This window comes from Populus trichocarpa, chromosome 13, assembly GCF_000002775.5.
Source record: "Populus trichocarpa isolate Nisqually-1 chromosome 13, P.trichocarpa_v4.1, whole genome shotgun sequence".
In the NCBI taxonomy this organism is placed as follows: domain Eukaryota; kingdom Viridiplantae; phylum Streptophyta; class Magnoliopsida; order Malpighiales; family Salicaceae; genus Populus; species Populus trichocarpa.
This window is the reverse complement of record NC_037297.2, coordinates 8310560-8338486: the sequence shown is the minus strand read 5'-3', so window position 1 is coordinate 8338486 and position 27927 is coordinate 8310560. Positions and strand designations below refer to the sequence as shown.

The window sequence follows — 27927 nt, the reverse complement described above, 5'->3', positions numbered from 1 at the left end:
TATAATGAGCGGATAACACTTCGTTCACCATTTATTTTTTTTAAAAAATAGCAGACGATAGGTTGTTTTCTGTGACATGCACTCTTTCGTTTTGTTTTAGAATCCAATCACCACACAAAGATGCTTGAAAAATTAAGGAAGATGGTTTTTGGATCAAAAGATCTATTTTGACCCAAAACACCATAGAGATCTAAATAAATCTATTTATGACATTAAATAATTCAAAAAATAGGTTGACAAACAAAAATCAACCCAAATTAACAAAACTTTTCAAGCCTAAATCTATCAATTTCAGGCAAGGTTAATGTCATAGAACAACGTAATAGAACATCTCTCACTATATAGAAAACTATGACATTAATCAATATTTTTTTATGGTTGAAATCAGAGTCAATCGATTACTTTCTTTCTCATAGTCGTTTTCTTATGAGTTTCTTCTTTATTTTTAACTCTAAGTACTGAAAAATATAGAAGATAAATTATTGAATCAAAATGAAAATTATTATTAATATGGGGTTAATTATATATTTTCTATGTGTTTTATATTTTGGTTCATTATCTTTTGATTTTATATTATTACTGTAATTTCAAGCTTAATTTTTTCTAATTAGATTATAAAATGGCTTGATCGAAAGAATAAAATGCTAAAAAATAAGAAAAAGTCAATTGCTTTAATATTTATATAAAAAACAAAATTAAAAAATGCACGTCTTTTAATTTTAATATAATTGACAAATAAAACAATGAGAGAAAAGGTGAAGTGGTAAAATAAGAGGCTTTTAGAGTCTCCTTGTTGTTTTATATAGGGTTTCGTAGATCTTTTCATTATTAGAGATTTATATATTTTGAGTTGGCATTAAGAAAAGATTAAAAAGTTGCATAGGGATTCAATTAATTAATTTTAAAGTAGAGAGAGTCAATTAATCAAAAGACATCAAGTAGAGGGATGGTGTGTAATGAACCCCTAAAAAGTTCCCATTTCCTCCTTTTTCATTTTAAATTAAAAAGCAGGGGTCCTTCTAACCTCTCTGCTCTCATGTTTGGGCGGAAATAATGACAGCTTCCAATCTTATGCTCTCTGCCCTCCGTCGTTCTCGTCCTCTCTCTACTCTCTCTCGTCTCCTCGCAAACCCTAATCCTAACCCTAACTATAACTCGCTCGCTTCACAACCAGCAATACCATCTCGCAACTCACTCGCCTCTTTTCATTTCCCCTCCTGTCAATCCTTCTCGACTCGTACAGATGACGACTCCGATTTTTTGGCTTCTGAGTCACCTACCGCGTCAGAACCTATCAATTTTGAACTCGATACTGTAACGGAGGGAGTGGTCAATGGTAGTAATGTTTTTGAAGAGTCGATTTTTCCGGTTGGTGCGTTGCTTGAGTCGTGTCATGATCTCACTGGCCTCCCTTGGTAACTCGGTTTATTTAACTCAGCTGAATTTTGGTTTAATTTGATCTTTTAAGAAAGAAGAATCTGTGATTAATTTTGCAGGTGGATAATCATTGCTTCATCAACATTGGCAATGAGAATGACGTTGTTTCCTTTACTCGTTTTGCAAATGTACAAGATAAAGCAAATCTCACTGTGTTTTCCTAAATGTATGGGTTCTTTTTTTCTCTTTATATACTCCCAAGTAGTAGTGTAGTATTAATTTTAGTATCAGAGGCTTGACCTGCAATATTCATTTCTCATAGTGCCCCCTCTATTGCCACCACCTCTATCAGGAAGGAGCTATTGGGAACAAATTACAATTTTTAGAAAGGAAAGACGAGCGATTTGCTGCCCCCCATTTTCATGGTTTCTCGCATACCTTTCTGTACAGGTAAAGCAACTTTATCTTTTTGGACTTATTGGATTTGTCAAGGACCAGTACATAGTCAATCTTAAGAAATGAGAAATTTTGATGAAATGCTTGAATAACTTGTTACGTGTTTTTTTTGTTCAATAATTTATGACCCCCCCCCCCCCCCCATTTTTCCACTAAATTTAAATTATGGCAGAATTAATAATGCATAGTTAGGTGAATTGTTTTCTAGTTATTAATTTTGCCTTTTCTCTCAATTTATCTGCAGTTCCCTTGCTTTCTCTTGTGGATGACCAGTATTCGAAGAATGTCTTTGAATAATCATCCTGGGTTTGATTGTGTAAGGAAACGACGTTCTTAGATAGTTTATTATTTTACATGGATGTTGGTGAACATTATTATTTATAGGAAGGTTATCAGATGTTTGCTGGACTGTGGTTTGTTAATTCAATTGTGAAGTCAATGTTGGACTATTGGTTCTATATATTATAACTTTTCTATCTTGTTTTGTTGTAATGTTACTTAAGAGGAAAAAAATGGAATCGATGAAATCTCAATGAACTTAAAGGAATGAATTTTTTTCCCGATGAAATCTCAATGAACTCTTAACTTAAGAAAAAAAGGAATGAATTTTATGGTGTGGTATCCATAGTTTGTCAAACAAGTCTACCATAATGATGTGATCAAAGTGGATGTATAAACTAGTTTGTTAGAAAAGGTCATTGTGAAATTATTAAAAAAATGTATGAGTTATTCTGTTGGTGTATCACAAGTTACTTCATGCAAAGTGCTGCAGGAAGAGTTGTTTATGATTTCTCCTTCCAAGATCTTTCTCTGTAAGCACATCATTCTGAAAATACTAAAATTGAAACTGAAAATGGAAAACTAAGCTGTCCAATTTTATGTGCCCCTTAAGTGAAAGTTTTTGCTTGTTTCTTTATGTCAGCTGAATTTTTTTTCTGCCAGCGTAGTTATAGCATTAACTGTCTGCTTTTGTTGTGGTGGGAGTGTGGGACATATATTTATTTATATACTCTCACATTTGTAATGTTCATTCCCATTTTTTTTACATCCATTCCTTTCCTCATAATGGTGCAGTAGCAATACATTTTTCAGACGGTCAATTTTCTACCAATTAATTATTGTTGGACTTTGTCTTGATTTTTTCCTTGCATATGAAGTAAATTCATTACTCATGGGCTCTCAAAATTTTTGTCATCAAATTAAAGTTAGGATTTTCAATCAGTGGAGAAAGCTTGCTCTAAATAAGGTTTGAATTATTTCATACTTTAATTTGTTTTGGTCTGATGTTTATTTGTCGTTTTTTTCCCCAGTATTAGCATGATTTTTATCCTTGTTTTGTATATTTGTGGTGTTGTATGGATCTTTAATCATGAAGTATGCATTAAAACTGGTAACTGCATTGTAATTACCTAGTCCATTTAGTAAATTTGTTGTGAAATTCTTTGGTTGTTAATTACAGGGTGGCACTCTATGGTTTCAAAATTTGACTGAATTTCCTCATGGTGGTTTAGCCTTCATCTTTCCACTCCTTGTTGCAGGCTTGCACTATGTTAATGTTCAGGTATTTGGCTCCATACAATCTCATTTATGATTTAAACTTTTTGTTTATAATCAAAATTATGATTGAACTTCAAATAAGTATATGATAAGATCTCTCTAGGTTTTCTTACCTTGTCAGGTTAAGTTGACTTTGCACTTGGGTTGGTTGGTGTTTGACTTCTTTTGTGATCTCTAAAATGCTAGTTGCCAACTCTATGTCATGCCAATAGCTTGGGAATATAATTGGATGAACAAAAGTATATATAATACCATTGTTGCTCTAATACTAGTTGTCTACATGGTGTAATAATGCAGAAACTATGATAAGCACTTTACTTAGTTACATGTATTATGGCTATTCTTTGAAGTCATTTATACTATAGATATTGCTTTGGTCATATTTTTACCTAGTTTAGAACCTCACAAGATGCTACATCAAGATTGAAATATGTCCATTAAGTTAATATGGCACTCTAAAACATGCCATAGATACACTTCATAGAATGCATCTCTTTATGACTTCCAAATAATAACTTTCCGTGTTGTATTAACATGAATTAGTGCTAGCTAGAAATGGTTTAATGAGGTGAATGAAGTTACATTCCTTGTTGACATAGTTTAGAGGCAACAATAGCTATAGATCAGAAAATATCAGGCTGGAAACAAGTGGAAAGGAGTTGGAACTGATATTGAAGCTTAAGGTTTATAGTAAACATCTAGTTTCTGAATTTTAATTGATGGCTAAAATAAAACATAAAACATATATAAAATAAATAATTAATAGCTCTGCATAATTCTCATAGACTTGAAAAAAACTATGTTAATCCCCTCGGGTTATAAAAACTCTTCTTGCCTTGATCTCGTGGATGTCTAATCAAAACTTACCATCTTATTTTCTTTTGTTGCCTCAAGTATATGACAATACTTTATTAGCCTTAGTTCACCCATGATAAATCTAACATAATGAGCTTATACTCGTGATTTGTTCTTCTCTTGATTTGTTTAATAGTAGATTGTATGGCACGAAGTTGCCTCATCTAGTTTTTCCCACTGTATAATTTGTGTTGTTGAACTTTATCTTCAAGAACACATCATTATAGTCTTAGTTCACCTATGATAAATCTTACATAATGAACTTGTGCTTGTGATTTGTTCTTCTCTTGATCTGTTGAATAGTATATTGTATGGTACAAAGTTGCCTCATCTAGCTAAGTTTGCCCTTTGTTTTGGACATGAATTGGAACTATGGCTTCTTTCTCCACAAGTAAAATATCGAATATAAGCTGCTGCAAGCCTTAGAAACATTAGGAACAAAACTGTTTGCTGCCCCAAATCTTACTGAAGCTTTTCCTTTTTTGCTCCTTTCAACAGTGCTATGCTTCCTCCACTAGTTTGGTTGAGTACAGAGGTCTCCTGACCGTTTCAGTGTCAATTTCATTATGTTCAATATTCCGAACAGCTCTGGTCCCCCTTTGTGCAACATTGATTCTTCTAGATAGAGGCCTCATACCATATCCACAATTTTCAGCCATTAAAGCATGTCGGTGAGCATCTTCAAGATTAAATAATCATCCCACTTGATACTCATCTTTAACATATTGATTCAATCATGCAAGATATGGAGATGTCATCTGGTTATTAGTTTCATTCAACCGAACATGAATTGAAAGTGGTTAATTCAACTTCACCAATATATACTTTTTTTGACCTACCTTTTTATTTTAATGAAAGGAACTTCTCATACATCTCCATTACCAATCATCATATTTGCTTCTGCATATTTGCTTTCATTTGTTCCATAGTGCCAATTTTCAGTTTTTCTTGTCATACATATGCTCTTCAACTCTCTTCCACAATTAAAGTGTAGTGTCCTACTTAAGGTTAATAGGCAAAACTTTCTTGTTTTCCACCATGGGTTACCACTCAAAATAATTTTCCGCACCAACTTCCCAATCAAAATAGTCTTTCCTATGCATCATCCGATGAAAATAAGCAACTTTGATTTTAATGCAAGGTTATGCACCTATCACTTTTCTGATCTACCTCGTATAGCACTACTCACGTGTACATCATCATAAAAGGGGTTTCCATCTTCTCCATGGCCAATTTCATCCATAGACCACCGCCTGTTGGCAAGTTTAATGGCTTGTGGTCACCTTTTGGAATCTTTATTTGGGCTTTGTGCTGCAAAGTGTAAATGGTCCATGAAAAAAATTCAAGCATAAGTTGCATCTTAGTCAAACATTTTTGTTGACCTTGATTTCCTCCTTGCTCTTTACTATGTTCAACCTGATTAGCCATGTTACCAAATTTGACATGGTTTAGAGGGAAAAATAGCAATGCATCTGCAGATATAAGTCTGCAAACAAGTAAAAAGAAGTTGGAAGTGATATTGTAACTTAAGAGGTGTTTTTTTTTTGAGTAAAATATTTTTCAGGCAAAAACTTTATAGACCACCACCTCCACCATTTTACTACCAACACCATCACCACCATTGCAATGATCGCCACCACCTTATAGCCCATCATCACTCCACCTCCGTTCCATTATAGCTACCACATTTTTAATGTCATTACTTGCCAATTATTGGAAATAAGTTCCATGTAAACCATTTTACCGTAAAGGTTTTGGTGGGGACATTAGACCCAAGACATTGTTTACGCACTCGTATGATTTTAGATGATGGAGGGTAGCCCAAACCATTGAGAGATTGGACTTTAGCTTATGTTTTAGTTTAATTTATATGAACTTTTAGTTAAGATTTATTAATCAGGTTTTATTTGTTGACTTTGATTTATTATTGTTGAGTATTTTATTTAGTGGGCCATAAGTCCAATCGCTTGTTCTAGTTAGAGTTTTAGTATTTATATCCTACTTTTCTAAATTTTAGGGAGTTTTTGAGGATTAAATAAAAATGATAGATTTTCTCTTCTTGAATTCTCTTTTCTTCCTAGCTTTTTCCTTTCTTTGCTTTTAGTTCTTAGCTTCTCTTTTTAAGACTTTTCTTTCCTGCTTTAATTTTTTTAATTTATTGTTCTACATCAACTTTCATACTAGAGCTTAGCGTTTTAATTGTTCTTACAATTAAATGATCTATGGGCTTGTTCAAATTCATTGATATTCAATCTAGCTCCTAAACCCTAGATCTTGTGATAAGCTTTCAACAACAGAAAAAAAATGATGCAAAGCAAATTTTTTTTTGTTTTGTCTTTTCCCATTTACAATCAAAATCTGAAAAAAAGCCTTCAACCACCTGCTGCCCAGATAAAATCAGCCTCTCCCAGCAAACCTTGCGTTTCCTTCCCTCGAAATCAACAGGCCCTAACATCTTTTCCAAACTAGCCGAACCTAACCCCTTGTTTGGAAGATCTGCCACTTGCCATTAATTGTCAACCACCTCAAAATCTCCACCATCGATCTCGATGACAACACTGCATGTGGCCCATTTTTCTCTTCACTAGCCATAAGAGACTCTTAATTGCATTTTTCTCTTCACCATTGCCATCTCATCGACCACGTTGCTAGTCTCAACCATGTCGTTTGACAAGTCATCTGGTTTTGCCATGCCAATTGACACATCACCTTAGCACTGCAACTCATCGCCATGTCAGCCTCAACACTGCCACATCAGACCAGCACTGCAACTGCCACATCAACACCACGTCATCATGCATTACCATATTAGCGCCACGCTAGTGTCTTCACCACATCATCAACAACAAATTCCAGCATACTCCTAAGCAATCTAGCCAATAAATCACTCTTACCTTTTAATTTGTTGAATTTTACCTTTTCTAGTTTTACAGTTATCATTTAAAGTTATTAATATTACTTTTGTGCCTAGAAAAAAAATCATAAAAAAAATCTCACCTTGCATTTTTATCTGTTAATTTTTGTTTGTTAACCTCCTTCATCATTGATATCTAGTATTTTATCCTATTTGATAATTGTAAGTTCTTGCTTATGACATTGTGTTTGATTAATCATTTACACTTAAGGGTCTAGCATTACATGCTTAAAATTTTATTGGTGTAATTTGTTCTTGATTAATCTCCACATTATAAAAGACAAAAAAAAATAGCTTTAATTTTGTATTGTGATTTTACTTGTAAGAACCATTTTTGATCTCAATTCCATTTCTAAGTTAGTATTGCATGCATTTATGTCATGAGTCCTAACAAAATAGAAGCCTCCACTTTCAACGGTTGTCATGACCCTTGGATATTTGATATGTGAATTCGTGACATGGATCAATTTTTTAAGTGGCACAACTTGTCTAATAATAAGGAAGTCAGATTTGCTAGGGTAATGCTCGTTGGTGAAGCCAAAACTTATTAGAGAGATGTTGAAGATTGTTTAGAGATCAAAGGTGTTCCTATAATTGTTTGGACCAAAATGAAACAAAAAACTACAGGATCTGTATTTACCCTAGTCTTATAGAAAAAAAACTCTTAGACCAATGGAACAATCTAAGACAAGAAACTAAGTCTATCAATAAGTATATAACACAATTTAATGATTACATGATGAGATGTGCCATAAGAGAAAATGAACCCATGACTTTGCGTAGATTTTATAAAGGTTTGAATGATGATTTTAGAAAAAAGGTCAAACTCACAAGTGCTTTTACTCTTGACCAAGCCTATATTGTAGTGCAAGATTATGAGTTGCTTAAAAAGAGTCAATGGACAAAACATCAAAACCCTTTTAAGACCTCTTTTAGATTTCAATTTAGAAATAATGGTTCTTTATTAAGTGCTTCACCTTGTAGACCTAATCCTAGTAGTGCCTAAATTCATAAAGAAGATAAGGGAAAAAGAGTCGTTAATGAAATGTCTAAGTTGAGTTCAGAGGTTCAGTGTACTAAATGTCAAGGTTTTGGTCATATGCTCTTCAATTGTACCTTTAAACCTTTAATCATTCAAGAACACGAGGATATAAGTGAAAAGGAAAACTATTGTGTGCAAGTGTATGAACCCAATTTTGAGAACCTTAGTGATCTAGATGAAGAGGATGTGCAAGAAGAGGGACATAACACTATAAGTTCACATAAGTCTGAAAATGAGATTAATAAAGAATATAATAATTTTGCTTTAGTGGTAAAGGAAGAGGTTTTAGGAAATTTTTTAGTGGAATTTCCTGAAGAGGTAAATATGGTCTTAGAAGAGTCTCATAACATTATTCCTCTTAAACTACCTGATTCCCCACCTACCATGCTTGACATTTAGTACGTCAAAGGTTTAGAGCAACATGCTCCTCACCTCCTTATGCTTGATGTCCAACACATCATAACTTTAGAGCAACATGTTAAGCTTTATGATCCCTTACCTTTGACACGTGATGAGGAAGATAAAAATAATTCTAATTTACTAGGTTGTGTCCAAACTATATCTATTAAGGCTTCAAATAGTGCTTGATTCACTTCACACCTTCAGTCAAATAGTGTTCATAGTTACGAACCTAGAAAGTTTGTAGATCTTCTTTCTATGTCTCCTTACTCTAAAATGTTTGAGTCAACTAAGTCTTTTGCATGTAGAGTCATAATTTGCACGTCGAGATCATAAAACGAATTCAAGCATGTCATGAACAATACAAATTTCAAGCTAATTTACATAATGTTGGAGATTATTTCATAATACAAATTAGACCTGAATGGTGTCCTTTGGAAAACAGTCATAAATTGCAAGTGAGTAGTGCTAGACCATTCAAAGTGTTGCAAATAATTGAATCAAATAGTTATGTTATTAAATTGCTACTAAACTTTGATATTAGCTCTATTTTTGACATGAAGGACCTCGTTATATGTAAAACACGACAACCTATGCACCTTTTGATATCCCTACCTCATCATCCTTATCATTGGCACAAAAAGAACATATTAATACTACTTTAAATGTACAAGTTGCTTTTACTAGGGGTGGTGAATATCAGTGAATCCTAGTATATGGGCTAGACGACCAGGTTCAGACTAAACTTGAATTATCAGAAAGATATCACAACTTCTTAATCCTTATCTTTGGGAGTGTTATTTGAGCTACCTTGACCTATACTCGACGGGGTCAAGTTCTTCCAATCCCGGGAGAATTGGTGGAGACACCAGACCCGAAACATTGTTTACGCACTTGTATGATTATAGACGATGGATGACAGCCTAAATCATTGAGAGATTGAGCTTTAACATATGTTTTAGTTTAATTCAATAAACTTTTGGTTGAGGTTTATTAATCAGGTTTTATTTGTTGGGTTTGATTTAATTATTATTAAGTATTTTATTTAGTGGGCAATAAGCCTAATTGCTTGTTCTAGTTAGGGTTTTAGTTTTCATATTCTACTTTTCTAAATGTTAAGGAGTTTTTGAGGAATAAATAAAGTGACAGATTTTTCTCTACCTGAATTCTCTTTTCTTCTTAGCTTCTCTCTTTAAAGCTTCTTTCTTTCTTGCTTTAATTCTCTGCTTTAATTCTTTTTATTTATTGTTCTGCATTAGGTTTTACATGTAAAATATTTTCATGTAAAACAACCCCCCCCTTAGGGTTTAAACTTTAAAGTAAACCTTTAGTTTTTGAAGTCTAATTGATGAAAAGAATAAGGCAATAAATCTTATTTATACAATGGAAACTTTAATTTCAACCCTAGATTTAACTCAACTGAACTTCAAATCTAGCTGTTCAAATATTTAAGAAGTCACATGCTAGTCTGTCCTAGCTAAATTAAAACATAAGCAGAAATAAAATAAATAATTAAAAGCTCTTGCTTAACTTTCACTTTGTCATTTGGTTAGCCTGAGTACAAGTGTGCTAAAAGGTTGAACTTCCTTCTGTATCCAAAAATAATTTGAAAGAGCAAGTGGTCTTTGTGGCATAACCATATACCAGACTAATGTGTTTTTTTTTATTCTTCTTACACCTGTATAACCATTATTACTATTGATATTGAGGGGCTATCATGTGTGAAGAATGTCAAGCTGATTTTTGTTCGATAAAACGCAAGATGACCATATTATTAAAGAAATGAAAAAGAATGCATAAATGAAGCTACAGAGTTAGTTTGCAGTAGATTCACACACCACAGCTAGAACCGTAGCGAGAAACTGGAGAAAATACTCTATTAATAGTAACTATTGAGATATTATCTGATAATTCCTGCACATGTACTACTTATTAAGATGAGAGGACATGCATAATGCATTTAATTGTTTGGACTTTGTGGATGGAAAGAAATCTTTGAATTTTTATGGTGTGCTTTGCTACGTGGCAACTTTTGTGAGAGATGACCATGTCATGGAGCTATTTTCATGGTTTAGCGGAGCTGCATTGGCTGATAGTTGGAGGATTGGAATGTTCCTTAACTTGATTTTCATAATTTTCTTCATAAAATTTCTTCTTTTCACTCCTGGAAAAAGAATTTCCTTTTCCTGGATGTTATGCTATTCCTTGTAACAGAATTTGGAGAACACGAGACGCACATTTAACAACTATTAAATAAAACAGAGGATCATTTGCACAAGGTTATAGAAACCTTGATCTCCTGTCTGACTGATCAGGCAGTTGCCCAAAATAACTTCATGATCCTATTTTCAACAACCTAGAATGGTCTAAATTCACCAATAGCTGAACTGTATTCTGCAAGGTCTCCTTTCTTTCCATCTGCTATCTGCTTTATTCCATAGACTACTCGTGGAAAGATATGCTTTGAGCCCAAGACCATATGTTCCAAAGAAAGTCCACTTAACATTCTTAATTTGCCTTTGCTCTGTGACTGTAAACAACAATAACATGATAAGGCTGAGGTATGTTTAGTTACAGGATAAGATTGAGGAATGTTTAATTTTGGGCATACAAAACATTTATCGTACATGTATATGCTAACTTGTATAACCAGTTCCTTGTTCATTTTTAATGAAGAACATCTGCTTCTCTAACATTGGATTTTCTTTTCTTGGTTGCTTTCTTTCCTTTGTCAATATGCTGTGTTAGTAGTTTGATGATTGTAATGGTGCTTAACATATTTTTGCCTGTGACAAATATTTTTATGTTTTTAATGGGAATGGTTTCAGTTTCTAAAAAAGCTAGGTTTTCTTCTTACATTTTTTTCTAGTAGCAAACTTTTGATAAGTAGTTCATGGAGAAAGTTTTGATCATTCACTGACTCGTCTGATATTGATTTTTTTTTCAGCTCTCCTTTGATAGATCTTCTATTCAAAACACGGGTGGCCTGTTGGGCTTATTATCAAAAGTGAGTGTTACAAGTTTATTGGTTACTTGATTCTTGTGTAATGATTAAACTCTTCCCCTGATATGTGCGGCACCCTTTTGGTTCTTGCCAGTGATTGAAATGTCTTTGTTACTGCAGTACTACAAGTATTATCTGATATTTTTGACGCTGCCTATGTTTTTCATTGGTTACTGCATTCCACAGGTAACTTAATATCTGACTTCATGTTTCTTGGAATTTTAGACTGTTATGTTTGGTTAGATTGGTTTTATCTTAGCTTGCCACCTTGAAGATAATGATGTAGTTAAGATTTTCTGTGAAATTTACTTTGCTTTATTGCACTAATGTAAGTGTCTTGTGATACTTTCCTTGTCCCCGTAGAGTTAAGGTTTGTTGTTTTTGTGCTAAAAAGTTGTTCCATAATAGCAACTCCTGACCACTTTATACATTTCTAGTCAAAGATCATCTATAGTTCAATTAACCTTCAGTATTTAGAGAATATTTTTAATATAAAACTGGTCCATTATGCCTGACCAAATTGTCCAATCTATTTCCATATTAATGATTGTTAGTAACCATATATATACATGAACTCATAAAAACTTTTGATTTACTACTATATCCTCTCCAGTAATTATAACTTATTTTTAAGACTTTCTGTCTAAAATTTAGAAAAAAAAAGGCATTTAATTTTGATTCTCTGATTCTCAGACCTAGAAAAACAAGATTATAGTATGACTTATTCAATTCCACATCGTGTGGCTTTCTACATTCCATATATGTTATCCTACCATAACATTCCAACACCACAAGTAGCCTTATCATTTAGGTCAAGAAGAAAATAAAGGTAGTTGATGTTCAGAGTTTCAAATCTATAAGAACATCTACTGAATGAAGTATTTAATTAGTTTTTATTAATTAAGTTCAAAAATCAATATAAATCATAGTGACTCTAATCAAAGCAATAGTACTATCCCAATCTTTAATCTGTATTTTTACTTCAATACACAAATCATTGTTCTATGCTAATATCTATGAGAATGAATGCCCAACCCTAATGTTCTTAATGTTAATTAAATGACAAGTTTTATCTACAGGATACCTTTATTTTGCTTCATTGGATATATAGCGTATTGGTAATCTTTCGGATATCTAATAACTTCATCGATAATTGTTGTAAGACAGAGTAACCACATCAAGAATTATGTAAGAAAAAGTATTTTATTTTCAAAATTGTAAGCCTCTTTAATAAAACCATTAAATACTTGGTTGATGGAGCAACTATATTTTACTTAGAGGAAAAATCTTCTCTTTCAAAGTTATAAAGCATGTGCTTTGTAGAAATTTTTATAGCATTTTTTTTATCTCATGCCAGTTAGAAAATCTGTGTCATTTCCATGATGAAAAGAGTTGTTTTTCGAGTGCTTCTCCATTATTCATGCGTTTTTTTAAGACAAGTGTAATGAAACTTTGACAACAAAAGCAAATATAATATTTTCAGAATATCAGCTCTAGATCTTGTTTTAGATAAAAACAATTGATGACGTGTTTGAGACAAAGTACTAATATGTTCATTGATATTACTTAGTTGCTTCAATTCCATTTATTTTATTCTTTTAATTTAAAAAAGAGAAAAAATGTTATAAAAGCTCCCTTCACCCTTAAAAAAGAAAAAAAATAGCTTTGCCTATGTACTTACGAAGAACGACCAATAAAATTTGAGATAACTACAATTTTTAACATTGCTATTGAATCTCACCAAATTGCACCTATTTTGGTAGGAATTTCAATTTTGTACAAAACCTAGACATTCAAACATGGGCACTGGACCTTGCACGTGCACGTAGGACAACTTTTGACACCGTGTATAACGAAGATAAAATTAGGGTTCTCAAGCTCTAAGATTACAGACCTAACAATAGAGAAATCTAGAGAAAATTCTCTAGTGTTTTTATTAAATTTGAATAATAGTTTTAATCTCTACAAAATAAACTAGACATCTTTATTTATATTAGTCTTAGAATTCTTTATAGGAAATAATGTCTAATTAAAACTTACTTAATTAATAGAATTCATCTAGCATTAGGATTTCTAAATAATAAATACTAATTAAATTGAAAGACCTAAACTAAGTAGGAAATAAATAATTAAAATCCAAAATTAACTAGGAAAATAATTAAAATAGAAAAACAATAACTTTAGGCTTCATATGAGATGCTTCTGGATTTCTTTGCAAACTTCTTTTCAGGCCTAACCTTGCAATTTGGTCCATAAACTCTTGGAATAATTGTTCTACATTAATCTCTCACACTTGAGAAAAACATGTCCATGAGCTGAGTTTAGTATTTGGAAAGTACTCATAAAGGTCAACAACATTGAAGGTCTTTGATATACCCATGCTATCCAGAAGATCAATAACATAATCCTTATCATTGATTTTCTTCAGGATCTTGTACATACCCATATTTCATCTTTAGCTTATTGTAAGTGTCTATTGGAAACCTCTCCTTACGCAAAAAAATCATGACCATGTCTCTTTCTTGAAACAATTTAACTCGCCTATGCTTGTTTGCTACGTGATTATTTTTGGCAGCTGATTCTTCAAGTTTTCTCATGACCTCTTGATGCATAGCTTGCACTTCAACCAAATTCTTCGCAGACTTGCTAAATCCAACAACTTTGGGCGGTGAATGTAGATTGAGTACATGATTGGAGGCTTCATGTACATAATCTTAAATGATGTCTTGCTAGTAGCATTATGCTTGTGACTGTTGCAAGCAAATTCTGCTTGAGCTAATGCAACATCTCACTGTTTAGGCTTGTTTTCACAAATGCTACGAATCTGATTGTTCAAAGTTTTGCTTAGAGACTCTGTTTGGCCATCAATTTGTAGATAAGCAATACTACTAAACTTAAAAGAGAAATTAAACATTTTCCATAAGGTTAGCCAAAAGCGACTAAGGAGTCTGGTATCTCTATCAAATGTAATGGATCTTAGAACACCATACAACCTCACCATCTCCCTGGAAAATAGCCTAGCCACATTGATCACATTCGTAGTCTTCTTGCAAGGTATAAAGTGTCATCTTTGAATATCTGTCCATAACAACAAAAATACGATCCATTCCTCGTTGAGTTTGTGGAAGACCTAACACCAAATCCATGAAAATATCTTTCTAGATATGTTCAGGTAGAGGTAGAGGCATGTATAAACTAGTATTTTGTGATTGCCATATAGCTGTTTGATAAGTAAAACAATGTTGACCAAATTTGTTTGCATCATGCTTGAGCTGAGACCAATAATACTTATCCTCCAAAGCTGGCGTTGTTTTTTCTATTCTCCCATAACCCTTTAATTCGCGACCATGCAAGTCTCAAATCAATTTCTCGCATGGGGAAGGAAGTCTGAGGGATAAGACTATCAATCAAATAATATTCCCAAATTTTCAAAGCCCTTACCACAACATAGAGTTCATTATCATAGGTAGTCCATTTCAAGTGTTTTTTATTCAATTTCTCACTGAAAAAGGCTATAAGACATTTCTCCTAGAAAAGAACTACTCTAATACCCAGTCCATAAAAATCAATTTCAACTTTAAACAACTTGTCAAAGCTGGGTAAGCAAGCACTGAAGATTTACATAGCTTCTCCTTTATGAAGGCAAAATTTTGTTCTTCATCACCCTGTTTAAACTTATCTTTCTTCAAACATACAGTGAACAGTGCCACAATGCTACTGAAATTTCAAATAAATCTCCTATATAAAATAGTCCAGCCATGAAAACTCTGCACATCACTAAATGTCTTGGGTGTAGGCCAATCACGAATTGCCCTCACTTTCTTCTCATCAACCTTAACTCCATTAGCTCCTACTACAAAACCTAAGAATAACAGCTTGCTGGTCATGAAGTTACACTTATTCATATTCACATACAACTTGTTTTTTAGTAGTACCTCCAAAACACTCCTTATGTGCTCAATATGATCTATTTTATTATGACTGAACACAAGGATATTATTAAATCACAATGAGTTTATTTATGAAAGGCCACAAAACTTGATTCATCATCCTCATGAATGTGCTCAGTGCATTTGTTAACCTGAATGACATGCATTTGTTAACCTGAATGACATGAGTAACCACTCATACAACTCATCCTTTGTCTTGAAAGCCATTTCCCACTCATTCCTTGGTCGAATCCAAATCTGATGGTTACCCATTTCTCAAGTCAATATTCGAAAAGACTGTTGCACCACATAACTGATTTAGCATGTCATCTAATCATGGAATTGGAAACTCGTATCCCATAATGATTTTGTTGATGATGCGACTATCAATACACATACACCAACTACTATCCTTCTTTGGTGTTAGTAAAGTAGGGACATCTCATGGACTTAAGCTTTCTTGAATTAACCTTTTCTTCTATTTTCTCCCTCATGATCTCTCCCTCATTTGAGCTCATTCTGTAATGAGGCAAATTCAGTAGACTAGTCTCCGGAATCAAGTCAATCTGGTGTTGGATATCACATATAAGAGGTAACCCATTTGGAATAACTTTATGAAACTCTTGCAATAGAGGCATAACAACTTTAGGAACCTTTATTGCCTTGTCAGCTTCTTTAAACAAGAAAAACTTCATAATTAAAGCATTCACTTCTTTTATCTTTTTTAAATCTGTCTCAATTTCTGACAAAGATTGGGTAATAGTAAGGAACGCCTTTTGGGCTTTTGATTGGGAATTCCCTTTCAGAGGCATCAAAGTAAAATTAATTAATCCTATTTTTAACAAGCCTATAGATGTTTTCTCGTCTCCTATGCCATGCATTTAAATCGAAGTGCCATGGCTTACCAAATAGCAAGTTACAAGCATTCATGTCAACTACATCACAATAAATTTTATCCCTGTACTTGCCTATGGAAAAAGAAACTTTACATCTTTCAATTACTGTTACCTTTGGTACCTCTTTAATCCAACTTATAGTGTAAGGTTTAGGATATTTATCACTGTTCAAAACCAAATTGATAGCAGTTTCCCTACCAATAGTATTCTCGCAGTTACTGCTATCAATAATAAGGTAAAAAATCTGTTGGTTTACCGTACACCTGGTATGAAAAAGCTTGTGTCGTTGTGTCTCATCATCAACTTTTGGTGTCAGCAACAATCATCTTATCATATAGGTTGACCATCATCATCCTCCTCACCTTCACCATCAAGTTCACAACACTTTTCCAGATACAATTCTGTATCTTCTCCACGCTCTTTGTTTTCATGTTCACAAGCCTCATCTGAGGACATATGTTGGATCCATGACCTTCCTAATTGCATCTCTTTTTGTTATCCATGTTAGGAATTGCTTGAGGCCTATTTTTATCATAGTCGGAGCAAACAATAGCTTGGTTGGATTGATTGTTTGTCTATGGCAACTTACTTTTCTCAGCAGGTGTAAGTTGAGGCTTTGCGGTAGGAAACCTTATTTGATAATCAAATCTCGTATTGATTCTATCTTGCATCAACATCCATGCCTTTAAAACCATATTTCATGCATCAGTAACATTCAACATCCAAAGCTCAATTCTATTTCTAATGATAGGTTTCAGCCCTTCTACATATCTAGCAACTTGTTGCCCATCAGTTTCATGCAGATTATTTTGTTTAGCTAGGTGCAAAAATTCTGTTGTATATTCATTCGCATTTTGGGAACCTTGGGAACACCTCTGATACTTATGAAACAAAAATTGATCATAATCAAGGGGTAAAAATCTATCTCTCAACAACTGCTTCATCTGCTCCCAAGTCTCAACAGGTCTTTTACCTTTTTGCCTTCTAGCTTCTAATAGCCTATCCCACCAGGCTAAGACTGCATGCTCCAATTTAGACCTATAGTTTTTACTATTTTCAAATATGAAATTCTCGTTTACTAACAAAATCAATCACATTTAGCTAACCAATCAAGGAACTCCTCTACTCCTAAATCACCACCAAAAAAAGAAATATCAATCTTCATACGATAGTCTTGATCATACCTACTATTTTTGGCAACCTTACCTCGATCTTCTTCATCGGATGAATATTCGTATTCATAATGACCATGAGAATTTGCACAAACTGGTTCAATGACTGGTTGGCCATGAGTGTCATCCCTAGTGCATGCCTCTCTTCTTCCTCGATTCATGTTTCTGCGTAACCCTAGTGCCTCAAGCTTGGTTATAAAGTCGTCAAATTTGGCATTGATGTCACCAAACCCAGTTTGAACTCACTTCTCTAAAGTAGCTATCACTTTTGAATGATGATCTAACTGATCTTAAACAACTTGTATCTCCTAATCACCATCACAAAGATGGTTGCCTCTAACTACTCCTTGATTCTCTTCATGATTCACCATTAATTCAAATGTTGACCCGCCCTGATACCACATGATGCAATGTATAACAAAGATAAAACTAAGGTCCTCAAGCTTTAAGGTTACAAACCTAATTGTAAAGAAATCTAGAGAAAATTCTCTGGTTGTTTTTATTAAATATGAATAATATTTTTAATCTCCATAAAATAAACTAAGCATTCTTATTTATATTTATATTTATAAACTAGACATTTCTAATTAAAATTTACCTAATTAATAGAATCCATTTTGTATTAGAATTTCTAAATAGTAAAATATTAATTAAATTAAAAGACCTAAGATAAACAGGAAACAAATAATTAAAATTCAAAATTAATTAGAAATATAGTTCAAATAGGAAAACTATAACTTTGGGCTTCATATGAGATGCTTCCGGGGTTTTTTACAGACTTCTTTTCAGGCTTAACCTTGTCAATTTGGTCCATAAACTCTAGGAATAATTGTTCTACATAAACTTTGGAGATTGTTCTAGATTTGACTTTCGGAGGTTGTTAAGGCTATAAACAGTGGTGTGAATAGTAATTTTAGGGTTTGAGTTGATCTTTAGATGGTTAATGCTAATAAGTGTAGAATTGATGTGGCTTGAATGTGTGGATGTTTAGGAATTCAATAGAGGTCATTTATGGTTTGAATATAGGATTTGAATTGTTGAAAATTGTAGAAACTATAAGAGCCACAAATTGGGTTTCTAGGAGTCACACCTAGAGGATAGAAAACATAAGCTTCACACCTAGGTTTTTAAGTAGTCACAAAGGAAAATATTGTTTCATATTCAACTTGCATTTCCATATGCATTCTTCTTCTTCTTCTTCATACTAGCAACTCCGTAATGTAGAACCTTGGAGTAGAACCAAGTGAAGAATGAAATAAATACAACGAACTTTCAAAACCAAGCTTTGAAGGCTCAATTTATTTTAATTAATCAATACTAATAACCTCCTTTTGAATGTAAATAACTAAGGTGCTTTATATATGTTGCAAAGCTAACGAAATAGGAAAACCGAAACCTAACAAGAATGGACTAAACCATAGGGAAACCTTCAAAACAGAATTCAAATATTATTAATAATATCTCCTTCAAATAGGTAATGATAAAATTCTCATGATAATCTATTAGGAAACTTGAATAATAATATGAAGATAACAATTGATATCAATTGTAGAAGTCCATTATTCTCATTTACCATTTCCCCCTTGCCAGCATATTCAACACCACCAAACTCCCACATCCTTATTTTTATGTCAAAGAACCACTTAATCAAAAAACTAAAGTTGTTAGGGGAAGCTCTATAATGGTTTTACTATGTTCTCTCCTACATTTCATTGCCACTAGGCCTTTGTGCATTCAATGATTACCTTACACCCTTCAATCCATTCCTCGTGTCGCTACATTGATGTTATAACATGATATTAAAATTACTCATCCTCATGCAATGCGGGTATGACACGAAGGAAAGGTCAACCGCCATGCACTTATAAAGTTGTTTCATTCTGATTTTTATAGCTAGTTTAGTAGGGGTTTATAAAGATATGGCAAAAGGACTTTGCTTACAATACCTTTCATTGGGAAAGATAACTTCTTTATTTTGATGTTGAGCTTCTCCTTACACCCTACCAAGTGTGGAGTCACATTTTCTTTCTTTGTTTTTTTACAGGGAAGTCTAGTCTACTGGGTTACCAATAGTTCATTTACTGTAATCCAGGTAAGTTGTCACGCTTTACAATTTCAGGATAAATATGTTATTCAACTCATAGCTTGCTATTGTTTCATGGTTAATCTTGTTATATTATCTTAGGGAAACCCTAATGTAGCCCCCAACCTATTATCCCACTATCAATTGAGTCCCAAAACCTTTTGATTTTATCAATTTTGCTCTAAATGTAATAATCATTGAACAATGTTACCTTTCTATCTGTTAGCTGTTAGTGGCAGTTAAGAGATTTTTTTCAAGTAGCATGTGATTTGCACATGCCTATTAAGTGTTTCAATCCAAGGTGCCAAAATAAGTCCTAATATGTTTTGAAGGACAATTTAACCTTGAAATCATAATAATTTCCTATCAAAATGATTACAATATCTAAAAAGGTAAAGGTAATGTACAACTATTTGCTTATCAATCAATCTTCCTAGATCAAGCTTTCTAAATCAAGTAATTGTATAGCATTCAATCTCTCTAAAAGAGGATATTATAGTTAATATCCCCCTCAAATTGATGTTGGTGGATCACGAAGCATTAATTTGTCAACCATGAATTGATGTCGATGACGAGACAGAGCCTTGGTAAACCCATAAGGCGTTTGGAACTTGGTGGGAATGTAAGGGTGAGTAATCACATGTTAATCAAGTGCTTCACTAATAGAATGACAAAGGTCAATGTAAATTCTAGCAACATTCTCTTTGTTCTAGATTGTTGGTGGAATACCTTTAACAATTCTCGTAAGAGTATAACCATCTCTAGCCAACAAAGTCGTGCACTAATGAAAGATCAGATTGATATTAATTTAAATAGCACCAGTGTTATCAGTATGAAGAGGAGTAAGAGTAGGCTAAGGAATACCACGTTCACCTAACAAACCCCAAAGCCAAACAATCTCATAGATGACATTGTGCAGTTAAGGATTAAGAAACTTGATCCTACTTCCTACTCTTCCAATAAATAAGAGTATTACCAAGAAACATGCACCACCCAATAATTAAACAATGAATATCAGGACAACCACCCCAATCCGCATCACTAAAACACCCATCAATGATAAAGAAGTCGCAATAGAAAAGAATAATCCATGACTAGAAGGACCCTTGAGATAACGAAGGATACATTGTATAGTGACTAAGTAAGAATGAAGAGGAGCCTGTATAAACTGACTAACTTGTGCAACAAAAGAAATGTTAGGTCGAGTAATTGTCAAATAATTCAAACTCTTTATCAATTGCTGATATGACGAGGGATCGAATAATAGGTTGCCATCATCTTGTTGGAGCTTCAAGCTGACATCTACCGGTGTAAGAAACAAATTACTATTAAGGTGAGAAGCTCTTGAGTATATTATGTTGATGCAAAAGTGTCAGTCGAACAACAGTGACCTTAAGACCAAGAAAATTTAGACCATCTCGAGTGCAAGATTAGAGGAAGAACTGCTTACAAAGTGATTCGAAGAAGGAACCAAAGAGAGTCATGAAATTGGACAGCATTATGAGGGGCTAGAGTGTGTCTATTGTGAGATCACACTCAACAAGTTTTAATGATGTGCCCTTTCCTTTTGCAATAATTGCAAAATTTCTTGTTGCAGGGCTTTACAATATGTCGAAACTCCTTGCAATTGTAGCACCAAGTTTTTGACCTAGATCTTTGCCCTAAGCAACATATGCCACATTAACCATCTCAAGTGTCATGGTTTCTGAAATAAGGCCAAGCTGAGTGCTAGACGTTGTTTTTTACATAATAATTCCCTTAAACAAACCTCTAAAGACAGAACGAGATTTTGGTTGATTAAAGTGGTGCATGCAATCTCAAATTTTGGTCTTAGTTTTATCAAAAACTTAAATCTTCGGTTCTTGTAGTGCTTTAAGTTCTTATTGGGAACGGTAGAAAGAACTATCCTAAAATATTCACTCCATCAATTAAAAAATTCATAATAGAATTGTTCAATGAATAGATTACCTTGATGATAGTTGCTTATCAATCAATCAATCTTCCTAGATCAAGCTCTCTAAATCAAGTAATTGCATATCAATCAATTTCCCTAAATCAAGATATTACAGCTAACAATTCCCTCTACTTCGCTAGTTTGTATAAAAGGGGAAGTGTCGGAAATTTACTATGAGTTCATTCTAAAGTCCTTTCATGGCATATTGGGCTCACATTCAATGGAAGCAATTGAAGACCACGTGCAAGTTGGACATAATCTTTTTACTTTCACTAACATCAGAGGGAGGGAGGGGTGAATTGTCTGATGCCTATTACTTTAGGGGCAAACTTGATAAATCAAGAAGTTTGGGACGTAGTTGATGATGGGGTAATATGTTTGGGGCTAATTTGAGGTTTGCCCTATTATTATCTAGCTTGTTTTTATGTCCAAGAAAATAGACTCAATTGTTGCTTCATTTCAAAAGGTGGCTTCCTTAGGGAATTATCCCTGAACAACCAGAATGCACTTGGTATCTCTTCAGGGGAAGAGTCTCAATTGTTTGCTTTGTTTCAAAAGCTGAACTTCCTCAGAGGGTTTATTCTTGAACAACCAGAGTACACTTGGTGAATAGTTCCTCTATGGAAACTTAACAAAAGGTAGGAAAATACAAAAGCTTTCATTGTCATCATGAATATGGAAAAAGGTGTCTCATTATTAAATGTAATAAAGAATCGTCTAGTTGTGGCTGGCTGCTTTCTCACCTTTTAACTCTAATTCCATTGAGGAGTTAAATGAACCGGAAGATAAAAGAAGTCAATCTAAGGGCAACGTCTTCTTATGAGTCCTTTGACATGGTTTATTAGTTCTCTCGTGTATCTCTTATGGCTGCACAAGATGTTAGAGGAAAGTACTGGCTTGCTAAGCATCATATCTGACACAGTGAACTTCATTTGTTAATCACTCACGTCCAAAGTACTCGACAATGATGCTTGGTTTAGATACTTTTGGATTCATTATTTCTTGCAAATCTTTGTGGGTTCTAAGAAGCGAGGAGAAAAGCCTGGCTATCGCATGCTCTAATTGTATAGAGATAGCTCAGTGGGAGTGTTTCTTCATATTGTCATTTCCATTATGTAAACCTGTGGATTGTCCCATCCATTGTACAAGGGGCGGTACCATCTTTTGACACCTTGATTTGCACACTTTCATTGTAGATAAAAATAATCCCAGCCTATTTGCCTGTTTGCTTCATGATTGTTTAATTTCCCTTTTGGTTTCTTAGGAATTACTTAATAATTCCATCTTTTGTTCAGAAATTTTTTGTTTTGAAAATTTTAGTAGGTTTTAACTCCTAAACAGGCTTTGTAGGCCAAAGTTTTTCTGTCTCATGTGATACAATATAAATTTTGCAGCAAGTGTCTCTCAAACATCCTGTTGTGGGTGCTACATTAGGGTTACTCAACAAGGATTCTCCAAAAACCCCTGCAATTTCTGAAGAAATGGTTACACCAGAATCGGTGTCTTTGGATTCATCAACAAAGTGGCGCAAGGTTTCACCAGAAAATTTATCACCTGATGAACTACTAGTAGTGAGTGGTGACGAATAAGTGAATAAATTATTTGTATTTAGGAGATATTACAAGTTTTCTCACATTTTCCTATTGTCACTGTGGACAGCTGTCAGTTCAATTGTTATCCAGTGGGCATAGAGACAGAGCTATTTCTATGTTGCAGTAATTTGATGTTTCCTTCTTCTTTTTCAGTTCAGATGAACAGTTTATTCCTTGGTCTTTTTATTTAATTTATAAACCCGAAGCCAACTTATTCCTTGTTGCGTTGCAATATTGTCTTTTGGTTATAGAATGGCACTTAAAAAGGACCCTAACCACATAAAGGCTTTAATTGTAATGGGGCATACTCTACTTCAAGAAGGACTCCATGCAGAGGCTACTGACCATTTGGAGCGTGCCATTTCCAAGGTAATTTGACCTCACTTGCATTCTTCTTTTCAACCTTTATCTTGCACCAGAGCTTGCAATTTAAATGATCTCTGTTTATCACAATTTTGAAGATGGCCACTATTGTGTTCAGTCACCACTTGCTATAGAAACCTCTTATTATATGCTGCAATCTTCTGGATGCATTTGCAGCTTATTACATTCTTTGGTTTGTGAACAGAAGCATCACCATTTGCAATCTTCTAATAATATTGTATAATGTCTGACACTAATTTTATCTTCTTTCGGACATACCTTCAGCTCTTTCTTGCTGGCCATCCAACAGCTGAAGATGTCAATCATCTGATCCTTACGTTGCAATGGGCAGGTGTTGCCTGTATAAGTCAGGTGAAAACCATTAATGCTTTTGTGATTGTTCTAAAGTAAAATGCAGTCATAAAATCATGAATTTTGTTGAAAAGGGATGTTGGCACCACTCGCTTTTCTTGTGTTTCTGGACGGACCTGTCTTCCTTCTTATTTGTCCTCTGTACTGCTATCCTTCTCATTCATTACACTCTAGTGATCAGTCCTCTTAGATTTATTTGAAATTCTCTTGTAATACCCACCCTTGTCCCTACATACATGTGATTGAGGAAGCTGTATGCTGGACATAGTGACCAGTAAGTAATTCCATGAACTTGAGTTCATTTGGCAGTCTAAAATATTTGATGGTGAAGCTGTATCCTGAAAAAAATGATGGTGCCTCACTTTGTTTTCATCTCTCTTGCCCTTTTGTTTTTGGCGTAGGGAAATAAGGCCAGAGGAATTGTGCACTTAGAAAGGGTGGCTAGTCTAGAAGAACCAGAGGACCCTAAAAGCAAAGCCCACTACTTTGATGGTTTGTTATTGCTTGCGAGGTATGAATTTGAGCTATATATAACATGCTGCTTGGAAAATTGTAAAATTATCATGTTCCGAGCTACTCCCTTAGTCCCTAAATAAATGTCCTAATTGAGATTGCACCAATTTTTAGGAACAAAAAAACACATTAATGGTTTTTATTATAAGAAAACCTTTACCCCTAACTATATTTATATTGTTCAATGTTCTTGTTTTCTGTAAATTTGAAAAATGGTAAAGGATATGAAGGCAAATTGAGTGAAATTATGTAATTATTATACTTGAGACTTGGAAAATGGACGCTTAAATTGGGTCTGCCACAAAAAGCTAGTTGGACGTTCACTTAGTGGCTGCGGGAGTATAAGTAGCAATTGGTTCCCTTTTTACTAGTTAAAGACAAATAAGTCCTAGTATCTCTTTTATCGACCTATAAGTTCATTTTTTTAACTATTTTCGTAAAACTGTTCAACCTCTTTTACACTTGCTAAAATACCTTCTGAAACATGAAATCATCAATTTACCCTTGAAGAAATCTATAGAACTCTGTTCCTTTTTTCGCTTCCTTCCATTCTTTTTTTGGATGGCCTTACTAATTTGAACTCTTCAGAGTTACATCACGTTAATAATTCGCTAGTTGGTTTATAGGTGTCTTTGTCTATGTACTGACAATCTCTTGCCTATGTTTCATAGTTGACCATGTTATAAACTTTGACAACAAATAGATCACGGGGAATGCTAGCAGCAGTCGTTTGGACAGCTGCTATTGACACTCACTGGATTAATAAGGACACTCTGCGCAAATGTTACCTGAAAACCTGTTAAAACCTTTGTAGTTGAAAAGCAAAGACAGAAAGAAACATCTCATCAAAGAACTCGACCCATCTTAAAATCTAACAAAAAGAATAGCTCTTGAACAACTGACTTCCATCTCCAACGAAAATCATTCCGTAGCAGTGATGATTTTGGCTTCTTTCATCAACTTTTTTCATGATTTTGGCTTGTTCTGATTCTTTCAAGTTGTTTTCTTAACACACTCTTTTTTTATTATAGCCTCCTTGAATTAGAATGTGGTATCAAAAGCAAATTGGTCAAGACTTGAAAGGCAACGATTATTGTCAGCTCACTTAATCACGTTCATCCAATCATCATTAACAGACCTAATTCAGACTTTTACTTGTATAGCAGCTAAATTCATGAAAAACACTCAGTCTATAGAGTGGATGAATATGGCCCCTTAAAACCCCAATTGCAGTAGTAATCTGGAGACAAATTGAAGTCTTCAATGAACACACAAATAAGAATAAGTTTTTTTGCAGATTTGTTTTCAAAAGATATTTCAAATTGAAGTCAATCTAGGAAAAAAAAAACATTTTGGATGTGAATGTCAGTTTCAAATTTTAGATGGTGAAATACTGAATAGCAGAGCAGTTGTGGTAGATGGGGTAGACTGAAGAAGATAATCTTCTTCATTTTTCTTTTAGTCTTTCAGATAGATAATAAATTTTATTTGTTAACTGTTTACCAGTATCATTTTCTTCAGTGACTAGCAGTGAGCATCGCTAGCAGCTGTCAAAGCAACTATTGCTAGCATTCCTCATAGATCATGTTGCATTGCTTTTCAATATTTACATATCAGTAGTCCAGTTCTTGCGCTAGAAAAAAGAAATAATAAGGCAGTTTAAGAGGTTTTGCAAACAATGCCTGCTGATGCTTTAGAGAGACAGTTGTTAATATCAAGTACATATGGGTACTGGTGTTTGTGAAATTCATATAATTAACTGTGAAAACTCTTAAAAGTTAAGTGATACCTATTAAAAGAAGAATGAAACCCTTGTGTTTTTCTGTAGAGAAGATAATGTCTACAATTTCTTAAAGAAAATACAACACTTATCATTCTTGGAGTCTTGAATTGATGAATGTAATTGATTGGGTGGGTTGACACGCTTATATTTAAGAGAGTATTTTAAGAAATATAACTGGGCCTGCACTGATTTTGGAAAAGAAAAAAATCTGAAAGATGAACCAATTGGTGAACAAAAAATGTGGGAACTTGTTGATCTTTTGCTTGTTAAAACTGAACTTGTCGGTAAATTTCCATTGCCATTACTTCTCTTTCAGTTTATATTTTCCAGTCATAACTAGTATTTTGTTTGTCAATAAAATATCGGATTGGTCATGATGTTTCAGTGCTCTAAGTAGGGAAGGTCGAAAAGCTGAGGCTGTCAAGTATCTGCGATTAGTTGTTGCTTATGATCCTTCTCGCAAGGATTTCTTGGAAGAGTGTGAAAACGACGAGGACAGTTTTGTTGGCGATCTTGTTAGCAGCAGGAGAGGAGATTACTGACCTAATGCAATTATACATGATAATCAATCTATATATATATATATAGTGGGAAACAACAATCTGAAGTATATTGTGAAATATTGTTACAGTAAAGTTCTGCTTCTTTTTTTGTTGGGAAGTGTTTCTTGATTTTCTCATGTTTAGCTATCCTTTGAAAACATGAATTTTTGGTTTGAGTCAAAACAATGCCTTTTCACTTTTAAGTCAAATAATGTTTTTCAAGTGAAATCACGTTTTGTGCATTGGCGCAAAACGGTACCTTCTTCCTCACGTGTTGTCTGCAGGCATTCTTCTTTATATGTTTTTTATGGTTTTAGCCATATTTTAGCTTTTTTTTTTCAAATATAAAAATATATTAAGATCAAAATTAATCATGTTGGTAAACCAGTGAGTTCAAATATGTTCAAACAAAGAGAAACGACAACGATGAGAACATGCTCCCAAGAACAAAAAGAGAACACAACATTGCCAAAGACCGGATGACAAGAACCCTTAACCAAGAAAAACATTACAAGATAAAAAATAATGGAGACAACCTCCCTGCAACATAGGCCAAACAGGGCCGAGGGAAATAAAGCAACACCAAGGTTAAACAAAAAACCAGATTATAGGTGGTGGTGTTGAGTTTAACTCAAACTAAATAGAAACCTAAATGAGGAGCAGCCGGGGCAAAGTTGTTGCAAACTTGCAATCATTTCAATCCAGCAGCTTGTCTCAAGAAACAAAACAGCATCTAGGAGCAACAACATACACAGAACAAAACCGACAATAGAGATTAGTCATCCCCCTTTGAAACATCTCAGAGATACACTAGGAGCAATCTGTCAGCAACACTGTAAGCCGATGGATTTTTATCATGAAAGTACAGGATAGTATAGAACAAAATCTGATACTTGCGAAATATAAGATCAACAGATTTCTCAATGCTGTCAAAGACCCTTTAGCCCTCTTCTTTTCCTCTCTCGTGCCTCTAGAAATTCCAAACAACACACCGCTCCAGCCCCTGCACGTGTGCTATATGCTCAAAAAATTTAAAAAAACTTTGATCTTTTGAAGCGTTGTAAAAAGTGGTATAAAAGGCCAAAAAATAAACTTTGATCAAAATATTGAACCGTGGTGGAGGG

General features: G+C 33.9%; 1 protein-coding gene across 2 annotated transcripts; it reads left to right on the top strand.

Annotated features, from left to right (window-relative positions):
* The first annotated feature begins 971 nt into the window (after positions 1–971).
* LOC7478985 (ALBINO3-like protein 2, chloroplastic) lies at positions 972–26921 on the top strand. Of its 2 annotated transcripts, XM_024583995.2 has the most exons (14): positions 973–1415; positions 1497–1603; positions 1700–1827; positions 2078–2149; positions 3293–3394; positions 11548–11607; positions 11725–11790; positions 19646–19693; positions 23033–23209; positions 23298–23353; positions 23482–23599; positions 23879–23965; positions 24367–24476; positions 26647–26921. In XM_024583995.2, exons 1-14 carry the CDS (start codon positions 1054–1056, stop codon positions 26801–26803), a joined length of 1650 nt encoding a protein of 549 aa, XP_024439763.1. In that variant the 5' UTR covers positions 973–1053; the 3' UTR covers positions 26804–26921. The 2 variants fall into 2 exon arrangements, with proteins under 2 accessions (XP_002319821.3, XP_024439763.1); XM_002319785.4 differs by lacking the exon at positions 19646–19693 and having other exon boundaries at positions 972–1415.
* The last annotated feature ends 1006 nt before the right edge of the window (positions 26922–27927 follow it).

What these genes read in the sequence shown, in the direction of transcription:
- LOC7478985 (XM_024583995.2), top strand. Translation starts at nt 1,054, where the DNA reads ATGACAGCTTCCAATCTTATGCTCTCTGCCCTCCGTCGTTCTCGTCCT. An exon ending in GATCTCACTGGCCTCCCTTG is followed by an intron (nt 1,416 to 1,496) that starts GTAACTCGGTTT and finishes TTAATTTTGCAG; the next exon opens with GTGGATAATCATTGCTTCAT. An exon ending in TCGCATACCTTTCTGTACAG is followed by an intron (nt 1,828 to 2,077) that starts GTAAAGCAACTT and finishes ATTTATCTGCAG; the next exon opens with TTCCCTTGCTTTCTCTTGTG.